The sequence below is a fragment of the Manacus vitellinus genome, unplaced genomic scaffold (genome assembly GCF_001715985.3).
Source record: "Manacus vitellinus isolate BGI_N305 unplaced genomic scaffold, ASM171598v3 scaffold_67_pilon, whole genome shotgun sequence".
Taxonomy (NCBI): domain Eukaryota; kingdom Metazoa; phylum Chordata; class Aves; order Passeriformes; family Pipridae; genus Manacus; species Manacus vitellinus.
Window position 1 is genome coordinate 1,949,311 of NW_021940737.1, and position 11,246 is coordinate 1,960,556.

Below are 11,246 nucleotides of genomic sequence, written 5' to 3' on the forward strand. Positions count from 1 at the left end.
CCGCGAACTCATAGAAACTTGGTTCTTCTTGGGCTCCTGAGATTTCTGGCCATACAATTGTCTTCCTGCCTCTTTCCTCCCTGCCTATATGTCTTTGTTTTCCTCCTGAAGTGGAGTTCAGTGATTTCCTGTACCTCCCTTACAGCCCATGACCCTTAAAGCAACATTGCTTAGCTGCACTAAGGATCCATCTCAAAACTGAGGAAAGCCGTGGGAAGAACAACTGCAGTCAGTCAAGACTGAACCAAAAAAAGGAGTCTTGGGGCTCACACATACTCATCTCACCAGGAAAAGGTGGAAGGAAGCTTGTAGACCGTTACCTCTGAGGTCATAAACTCTGAGCAAGTTACTAATCTCCTCCACCTCTTCCTCACCCTCCCTCATCTGCTGCTCCATTCTGCTGCTGCTCCTGTAGTTCTCCTGCCAGCAGGCTGCTGTCACCCCTTCCAGCTTCATCCTCCCCCTGCTCCAGACCCACTCTCCCAAACAGCTCCTTTACCCTGTGCTCCTCTGACCTCCTCAACCCGAATCTTCCCTGGCATCCTCTGCAGGCTCCTGTTTCCCTTTGGCTTTCTCATTGCTTTCCTACTTGCCAGAAGAGCAGGTCCTCAGCCCCTCCTGACCCTTCCTGTCCTGCCTGTTGAGCCTCAGGAGCTTCTGGAAGCGTGAAGCTTGGGACAAAGGGCAGTGTCGGGGCCGTGCCTGCACTGGGACATCGCTCTCCTGATGGGCATATGTGTGTATTTTGCACATGGTCAGATATTTTAAGGCAGGGAGGTTTTTTCTGTGACACAGAGGCTCTGCACCAGGCACTGCACAGCAACAGCATCACCAATGAAACTGCTTCCATTCCTAGGTAGGTGAAATCCCTGTCCCCGGGGAGCGAGTGGCAGATGAGAAGGGAGTGGGATCTGGCAAGGGGAAATCAGTCTATTGGGGATGGTGGAAACTTGGGGGATACACAGGACTGAAAGTCCCCATAGCTTTGATCTGTGTTGCTACTGCATTCAGCAATTGTATGGTTAGCATCATCCCAAAAACCAAATCCCACAAATGTCTTTATGTCACTGTGGGTTTTGTACTGTAAAAAAAAAAAAAAAGAAAGAAAGAAAGAAAAAAAATCGTGGGTTTCTGTGGGTTCAGTTTAGTTTGGTTTTTTTTTTCTTCTCTCTCTCCATCTGCTTGGGAGATTTTTAGATTTCACATGCTATAAACAGTAAAATGACAACAGAATCCCGCAGGTTTCTGTTTTAATCTCTGGAAAATGTTCTCTCGAAAACACAGGGAAAAGATGAAATTGGGCGATACCTGAATTTTGTGTGTATTTTATAGTCTCTTGAATTCTCCATGAAATTGTAATTTGTCCAAGAAAACAATGCCTAAGTGAGATTTCATTAAGCAATTAATCATGTAATTGTAATACTAGGCTAGCAAATGTCCAGAATAATATTCAGGTAGGGAAAAGCAGAACTGCAGGGAAACTCAGCATCCAAAAGGATCTTTGTGTTCTCCAACTTTCATTATGTCCTGCTAACAATTTATAAAGTACAAAGTAAAAACATACTTTCCCTTCTGAGCTAAATGCCTTGTTTGTAACCTATGACAGGGTGTGTATAATATTTGTGTATAATAACACAGTAAGCCATTAGTTTTCTCAAAAGGAAAGATTCCTTTTTTTAGTTTGTGTTGAAAATCATATGCATTCGTACAATTGAAAAGTACTTATGCCATTTAGGAATCATCTAGGGGGTGGGAAAAAAAAGAAGACAATGCTTTCATAACAAGGAAATGGCACTTTAAGGGATTAAATTTAAATAATTTGGATAAGTTTTTAAACCACGCTGTCATAATGCTGTAAATATGGAACATATCATCCTAATCTCTCAGACCACGCCTATATGTTAGCTATAAAACTGCTTATAAACATAAAAAGTCTGATCAGGGGAACCCTGCTTGGTGTTTTTTCCCTTGGCTGTGTAGGGCAGTTTGGATTATACTCGATACATAATTCAGAGTGCAAATAAATGCTGTGCTTTACCGGAAAGGACCAGAGAGCTTTGAAAGCCATCCAAGTGTTTTCCCCGGATCACTGAGTAACTTCTGTGTTGTTTACCAGTTTTATACTTGTTGAGAACACACACAGATTCTCAATCTATGGTGTCTGCTGCTTTACCAAAGAAGCTCCTGGAGTGGTGGCCCTTGCCCCATCCTGCAGCAGAGCTGAGTCTGCGATGACAAGTTCACAGGAATACATCTATTTCGTGCAAATCTGTGGCCCAGATCTTGTTTTAGAGCTCGTGAGAATTATGTTTTTAGATAATGAAACAAGCCTGATTTTCCTTTTGTTCCAGTTCTGGTTTCCAGTCTGCTGGACTATGGCTGCACCTCTGCCAGCTGTAACATGACGTGCCACAAAGATGCCAGGTGTGAAGTCCAGGGTGGCACAACGGGCTGCTACTGCTCCCAGGGATACACAGGCAATGGAATAACATTCTGCTACGGTAAACAGACTTTACCTAAATGTACTTTTGTTATGTGCTCGCTTGAAAACCTGATTTAAGAGCCCCTTAGCTCAAGGATTAAACTTTATGTCACGACAGCACGCACTAACATGTTTTCAAAGCCGAAATCTTCAAGGTTTTCTGAGAAATTCTACAATTTCCTCTCAGCATACCACACACTTCAGCTGAGTATGACCCGTTTTCCAGCTCTCCTTTCCCATGACAGTTGCTAGTGCCGTCTTTGCTGATTTATCTGCAGCAATTTCACTTGTGACTCAGGACTTCTGAAGCTTGGAGGTGGCCCAGTGGCTGCCTCCCAGCCCTCACCTCCCTTTCCCACACACGTAGCACTCAGCCACTCTTCCCAGTAGCTGATCATAATCCAATAACACAGTTCCTGGGCTGCTCCAGGAGGCTGAGGAGCTCTGTGTGTGCCACAGAGACGTGCCAGTGATGATTTTTCCACTACAGCTGTTTGCAAGAGAAATATGCCAGAAATCCTGTGAAGAGGTCTGCTTTTGGATGCCTCTATCTTCCATCCAAAGAGAATGATATTTTTCCTGCCTTCATATTTGAGTTGTTCTCTGCTATGAATAGCTCTAATGTTTATTTCCACTGTCAGGTATAGCTGTGTCCAGATGCAGACAGGCTGAAATTCATATGAATCCTGTCAGTTTTCAGTATCCTGAGAAGTACTTATGAATAGTAACCATCTATTTGCTCAGTTTCTGCATTTCAAGCATCTTTGGAAATTTAGCAGTCAGTGCTTAGCAGGTTTGCTATGAGCACAGGTGAGCAGCCCACGTGTGGTTTGGATTTTTATAGCTCATTTACCACAGTGTACTTGGAAGTGTGCTTGTTTAGCAAAATACAGAATGCCTTTTTCCTAAGAGAGTTGTCTATCCTTTTGTAAGCTGGGAATGCTTTAAAGAAATATAGCTGGCTAAACCAATAAAGAATAAGGAATCACAAAATCACAGAATAACTTATTTTGGAAGAGATTTCTGAAGGCCATTTGGTCCAGCTCCCCACTCGGAGCAGGTTCAGCTTAGAGAAGGTGGTTTGGGGCCTCATGCAGCTGAGCTTTGAGTGTCTCCAAGGATGAAACCTGTGCCTCTCTGGACCCTTACTCCAGTGTCTGATCATCATTATTTTGAAAATTTTTTTTCTGATATCAGTTTGATGTTTCTCTTGTTGCAGCCTGTAACTTTTGCCTCCCATGTGCACTTACTACTGTACATTTCTAATAATAGTTCAGCTTCATCTCCTCTGTAATCCCTGCTGACCTACCATTAGGTAGCTGTAGGCAGCTATAGTATTTCCCTTTTGCCTTCCCATCTTAAGTCTGAGCAAACACTGTTCTCTCAATTTCATCTTTGCATCAAGTGTCACGTAGTTTCTAAATATATTTCTTGAATTTAGGGCTCACCTTGCCCTAAATATAGGTTAATCATTATTTACCTATCGAAAATAATCTTTCTCTGGTCAAAAGAGAATAAGAAGAAATGGCCTTCAAAACACTAATATGGCATTTGCACTGGTTCAATTTTACTACCATAAAAAAGTTGGCTGATTTGAAAGACAAGTGCACATAATGTTTGCAGAGTCAAGGGCCTATACTTGTGAATAATACAGAGAAAAGAGAAAACCAAGCCAATTTTAGCAATACTTCCTGGAACAAATCAAACCAGCACTTACTTATCTAGCACCATAAGGTACCCACTACATTATCTGTACTTTTCTAGAAAGCTGTGATTATGAATCATCATTTAAATTTTCAGTAAAGATAGCTGTTGTTCTCACTGACATGACTGATGTTCTTAAATCCATCCATTATGTAGGTACCCATTATAGTATTATGAAATCCACTTGGATGAGGACAGATTTATCTTACCTTCCATGGCTTTTTGTCTCATACAGTACCTTTTCCTCACTTTCTCTTTTGCCTGTATTTTCTTAGGGAAACCAACATTCAAAATCCAAAAAAAACATTTTTGAGCACTTAAAGAAAATTCAGTGCAGTGAAATATGCATTCACAAATCTTGTGACTAAATTAATTGTTTATTAATAATTATACTCAGTGTTTGGAAACTCAGTCTTTAAAATAACATTTCCACTATCGGTCCAGGCAAACAAGATACCAGATGTACTTGTGGTGCTTTGCAGTTGAGTGGCAATGGTCTGAAGCAAGCCTTGTGTCAGGAGACCAACTTTTTCTCTGGTAAAATACCTCAACAACCACCAAAGTCACTTACCCTGCAGTTAAGCAGCAAAGCTCGTGTCAGAACTGTGTGGCTGTTGGCCCTGGAAGAGGGAGGATGTTTCTCTAGGGCAGCGTGTTACACGGTGCATTATTAATATTGTGCAGCAGCCCTCTAATAGCATAAAAAAGTAACCTGAATTTTAATTGGGTGGGCTCCATAAAGGATTAGAAATATAGGCTACACCCCATCATAAATAGTTTAAAGCTATGAAAACGTAAGGCAAAGCCTGGGGTGTTTAATGATGTATGAGATCGTGCTGTTCTGTGTGGAGAAAGCAGCAGGTGTATCTGCTGTTCTGGAGATAGCTACCCATTTTTATTCTGTTAATAATCTTGGGCTTTTACAATGATAGTGCAGTCACCTTCAAAAGTGATCATCAATTATGTGCTAATACAGGCATTTTCTAAAGAGTGTATATAGCACATTGTGTTTATGTGTTTGCCCTTTTGGTTATTTAGACAGGTTGTGAAAGTCATGGGTACTGTCAACAACATCAGTAATTTTGCAAAATGTGGAACCAACTTCTTCATTGTGCTTATTCTGGTAGACAATTAAACCAGAGCAGTCATTGTTTTGAGGCTTTACTCTGGAACAAGCAATTCAAATTCTTTCTCCTTGTAAAAATGTTGAACAAGAAATACTAGTTTTCAGGTTAGTCCTCTTAAGCTTTTATAGATTAGAAACTCTTCCTTTTTATTTATAGGTACATTCTCACTGTTTTTGAAAGGTTTACATTCGCTTCTCCACTTTCACTTGCTTGTAACACCTCTTAAATACTTGTAAATGTTATTTCTTTGCTAGCCCTGTCTTTTCAATGTGACACACTTAGACATTTTCCCCTGAGTTTACTGTGCTGCAAGAGGCAATAATGTCCTGTTACAATTATTTCCTAGCACCATTATTGATGAATCATGAATCACTGATGTCAGCATGCCTTAGGAATGGGGTTTGTTAGTTTTGACTTTGCTCCCTTTGCCAGCTGGCTAAGTGACTGCAGAGAGCTCAAGATTATTGGATTTGCTGTGTATAGATAAAGACACATAGATATGAATTTAATTTCCTGGTGTCAAAGTCATGGCTTTTAAAATAATTATCCTCTTACAATCTTTCCCACAAGATTTCAACCACTTTAAATTAGGTCATGTTTTGGACTTTCTGAAGGCATACTTTGGCCAGTCTAACAAAAAGCTAATCCTCTTCATAATCTTGTTGTCTTCAGTAAGAATATGTGCAGGAATGCACATAGTCAGGAGAAAAACTGATTGTGGTATCTGGCCTCTTTTATATATTGGAATTACAACTTACATAGCAATAAATTCCTTCTACACAGTATCTTCCAGAAAGCCATAAATGAGTCACCTTGTCAAGTTTTACACCTCTGAGGTACAAAATATATAAGTCTTCTTACTCATTCTTTTGTATTTATATTTCTTGTTTTGTGTAGTATTAGATGAGAAAGAAAGACCTCTGATAATAGAACTATTTTCTTTTTAGGTACTCTGTTCCTGGGCAGATGTGAATTCTGTGAATATAATCAGTGAGGTTTTAGCTTCACATTATCATACACCTAATTGAAGCAACATGGGCTAAAGCTCTCGGCATAAAAATAAAACATAAAAATATATCCAGATAAGACTGATTTATGGACAAGTTAACTTCCTTTTATGCAAAAATACCGTGGATTTTTTACAGTTAAATAGCACTACATTTGCCACTTTTGTAAATGCATTGATATAAAAAGAGTCGGACATATAAATTGGGTGTTGCTCACAATCCCAGCTTTCTTCCAAAAGAAAATTAAAGGAAACAAACAAAATTTCAGATCTTTTAGAGTAGATTGGGGTGGAAGTAAAACTTCACTGAAGCCAATATTTTATTTTTAAAAAACAAAGGGGAAAATGAGTTGGCATCAGTGATGCTTTCCTAAGTAGCTCTGCTGTTTCAATACTGGCTGCTTCTTGATTGCTGACTGCCAATTTGCTGCTTTGCTGGCACACTGCAGGAAATTAAAGTAAACAGCGTGATCACAGTGTTTACTTTAACTTTCTAAAATACGGAAGGAAAATGAAGCAGTGCTGTTTGTTCCAGGAGGGTAGGCAGGCAAGCAGGAAAAAGCCTGAACACAATATCCCTCCCAGATATCCCTACACAATATTCCCTTGTAAATGTCACTCGCAAATTATACTGCAAGACTAATCAGTCTGACTTGTAAAATAGTTACAGCTCTTCCAGAAATACTGAGCAGGGACTTAGGCTGTCAGGGAAACTTTGTGCTGAAGCTCTATTCCTAAAGTGAAATGTAGGAAGATCTGTCATTTTCCAGAGGTAAAAAATACATCAGTGTAAAGTGGTATTTTATATCAAAATACAGAATCCTTCTTGGAACACAGGGCAAGTGGTGTAAACTCTGCTGAAACAAATTGAAAGCCTACTCAATATATGAACACAAACATATTTTCTTGTTTTACTGAGGGTCAAAAGACCAACTCTCTGGCTTTTGCCTATAAAAAAAGGAGCTTGTCTGTGAGAACTCGGTTCCTTGCTCTAACATGATGTCACTGTGTCTCACCATTGGCTTTTATTGCAGTCACTGAATTTGGTTTGATTCACTGGTGTCACTGTTGCCATTCTGTAGCACCCAACTGGTGTATAATTTTGAGGGAATTTTTACTTTCAAATTAACATGCTACTGCATATAATCATTTTATTCTATCCAGAAGTGTTCATCAATAGCAAATGATCTGATCCAAATGCTGGTTCACCAGAGGAGAATTTTTTTATTATTATTTTTTTGGTACCAGCAGGCATACATCACTGCATGTCACTTCTGTGTTTACCAAATAGTCTGAAATCACTGATACGGAAGATCCAATCCACACACTTCCCAAATTCATTTCACTGCTATCAGTTACCACAAGCTATAAAAAGGCAGATTGCAGCTGCTCTAGCATAGCACAGCAGGAGAAAGATATGCCTTAGCCAAACACTAATAACAGGGCTCCACTCGGTGTTTGACAGCTTCAAAACCTTGGGATGTGCTACACAGGAGGCCAAAGCAGACCATCTCACTCTGGGTTCATCTCACTCTTCCTTACCCTTTCTACTTTTCCCTTCTCCTCCTGTGTCTCCCAGTCTCTGCTGGTTTGCCTCTAAATTCTGCTGGAGCATTTGCATGGTTTCAGGATGGAACATGGTAAAAGCAGAGCATGAGCGGGCAGGAAACATCTTCAAACTCAGAACTCCTACTGCAGGTTTAGGTGTCTGCTTTTCAGTGAGCCCAAGAATTGCTAGGAAGGCACCATCCTATTTGTTGCATATATAGGTATTATATTTAATTAAATCTATGCCTTCAAACTTCCTCTCCAGGGGACAGAAAGTTTTCTTCCCTCACATGATTTCTTTGTTCGTAAGGTAGCAGAATGTTTTTCTACTTTTCTTGAAGTGCAGAGATCGACTGCTGAGCTGGGAGATGTTACCCAGCTGAGGTATCTTGATCCCATATTCCAGGTTAAACCTGTAGGCAGATCATGGAATTGAAAAGTCTGGACAAAATAGCTGGGAGGATTTGACATTCTGGTGCATGACAGACCATTAGCCTGGGAAAGCGTGGGCGTTAACGTTAACAGAGCAGGTTCCTGGTCCTTTGGGGACCTACAGCTTTATGTATGGCTTTTGCCTTTTCATGTGCAAGATGTCACACTTTGCTGTGAATCTGGGAAGGGCTTGATGGCTGTGATGTGTGCAGACTGCTGGGGACTAACCAGCTGCTCTGTGGTTGCCTTCCAGTGGCAAAGGACAGAGCCACGTTTATGCTCCCAAAAACAGCCATGCCCTTGGCTAACAGTGTTAGTCAAAACAGCTTCTGTAGGCTTGAATTTAATTTTTAAAGCTGAAATTGCCTATTATAACTAGCTACTTTTGAAATTTTATGTTTCAGTTAAATCATTTAAGAGCAGATCAGGAATTTGAAAGGGGAGAGGGTGCTACAGCAGTGCCTGGTGATGCATGAGAACATGAGTCAGGCAGAAAACAGTGTAGGATGTTTGCAGCAGCAATACAATCCTGCTGAATAAGACACAGCAGAGGCTGTCTCATTCCAATTCTCTTACCTCTGTAAACGGCTGGGCCCATAAAATCTGGACTCAAAGCGTTTTATGCATTCAAAGTGCCAAATCCAGTTTCCTCACTCATATGAAAAAAATCCCCCCCACCTTCTCACTTGAATGAGATAGAGAGGAATCTTCAGAGGGTTAGCTCTTCTCCTCACTGCCAGAAAACACAGGTCACCTGAGCCAAAGATAAAGCCCACAATAACCATTTGTAAGATTGACCCTGACTTTAAGAAGCATTGGACAAAGTCCATTTTAGGGACTTTTTAGATAGACTCATTACATTCACAGATTTGAGAAAAAAAAAAAAAAAGTCATTTCTATTCTCTATCTTTTTTTATGGGTTTTGTTTACATTTTCTTGAAACGATACTTGGAGCATGACTAAAATGCAGTAATGCATTTTTTGAAAGGACCAGAAACAAACAAACTTCCCCTTGTTATATCTTTAATCATATCCAGTCTCTCTTTTAAATCAGTCCTGTTTGTGTCTAAAAAGAGTTTTTAAAAAGTGTGTAGATGATGTGGTACAAAAGAGTTATTTGTCTCTCTCAAAAATGTACCCAAACTTTCAGGCTGATCAGCTGTACACGGATGGTTTCTTACTTGTTTAATTCAAAATGTGTTTTAACCCTTGCCAAATAATGCTAATTTCCTTTCTTGAGAAAATACTCCTTTCATCCTGTTTTATGCTACTAAGAATCAATATGTTACATGTCTAGAGGATGTGGGAAAATTCATTTAAGGAGCTTTAAACTTATAATTTCAGAGTCTGCTTACTTTGTGTTTACCAGAGATATGATTCCCTTCCTGTGTCTCTAACATCTGAAGTGGTCCCAGAAGGTCCAACAGTAACAATACAGTCTTTTTACTTGCTGGTCTGAAGTAAAAGGATGGAAAGTATTTCCAGAACATGTATACTCATACAGGTATATTAAATGCACACAATTGGGTACACATGGACCTATGTATAAGAAGGCATGTGAATAAAAAGCAGAATATTCTATTTAAAAAAGTGTAATCCAATCTCAAAATTGTCAATTTTACTCATTCTGTGGTCACATAGTTGAAATTAGGTTTGTTAAGGAAAGACCAGGATTTATTGGAAAGAAATTGCTTCCACACATTCCAGTTCCTTGAGACTTGCACATGGCAGAGACCACTGTAACCATCAGACCCTGCAGCTGCCTTTGGGCCTATGAAGTCAGTGCTACCCACGTAACAAGGGAAGTATCATCAGGAATTGCACACATAAGAGATGATGTCATTTCTGCCCATATAATATCCCAGTAATCTGCTATATTCATTTTACTTTTGTCTCTGTAACTCTATATCGAATTCACAGAGTTCAAGAGCAGAAAAGTGTTCTCTTTGGGACCTTTTTAATTTTTTTTTCCTTATTTTAATTGCTGTTTTTTTGTTTTCCTCAGCCAGAATAAACTAGCCAACAGTGGTGAGGTTGTATGTAACCACATCTGAAATGTGTAATTTATCTGGGATGATATGCTGGTGCACAATTTTTCAGTGTATGACTGAAAAATTGCCAACTGAGCTGTTGGCAGACAGAATATCAAACCCAGCTCAGCCCTGTGTGTAAGAAAGAGTTTAAGAAGGTAATTGACACTTTGGGCCTCTATTTGCCAAAGAAAGAGATAATGACTTCTCCAAGAAGATTAGAATCTAACCAAACATTGTGCTCTAAATATAGAGCACAAAGCCAGGTGATGTTTGTGAAAACGCTGCCGGGCAGCCGGAGAAGGAGGGGGCTGAAGGACTGCAATTTTCGCACTGTATATTTTTTTAGGTACACAGATTTAATTTAGAGATTGTGGCTCGAAAATGAAATTTACAGTAGGTGTGTTTTTCGGCGATAAGAGATTGATTTTGTGACCCCGGTACGCGCTAATTGAAATATCTGGCACCGTGTGTTGCTGAGGTTAAAGGAAGCCCCGCGCGCCTGGAACCGCGTTCTTCCTTCACCTTGAACCGCGCCGTTAATCACGGCCACAATCACGGGCAGGAAGGAAGCTGCCGTTCCGCTGGGGTACAAGGAAGCTGAACAATCTCTGCTCATTGTCTAAGGGATGGGTTGTTGTCTGATTACTCCAGGCCGAGTTTAGGAGATGCATGATTAGTTTAAAATGGAGATTTGAGGTTGGAGTTAAGGTTTCGGCGAGCACCAGAGGCCGGAGCCTCAACTGCTGTGGTGCGGCCAGAGCAAATGCAGGGGGTTCTTTCATCTGCTCACTACAACTGTGGCTGCTGCTTTGTGCCTTGTGCCAGTAGATGCAGAGGGACCTGGAGAGGTTGGAGAGTTGAGCTGATTCCAACAGGATGAGGTTCAACAAGGCCAAGTGCCGGGTCCTGCACTT

At 40.4% G+C, this 11,246-nt stretch overlaps 1 protein-coding gene across 1 annotated transcript in view; it reads left to right on the plus strand.

Moving 5' to 3' along the window:
- The first annotated feature begins 241 nt into the window (after positions 1-241).
- The window catches only part of ADGRL4 (adhesion G protein-coupled receptor L4), a 76,739-nt gene continuing 65,734 nt past the window's right edge, over positions 242-11,246 (plus strand). Inside the window, exons 1-2 of the mRNA XM_008925958.4 lie at positions 242-856; positions 2,352-2,501. Coding sequence (XP_008924206.4) covers positions 835-856; positions 2,352-2,501 — 172 coding nt within the window. The 5' untranslated portion in view covers positions 242-834. The remainder of the gene's footprint in view (positions 857-2,351; positions 2,502-11,246) is intronic.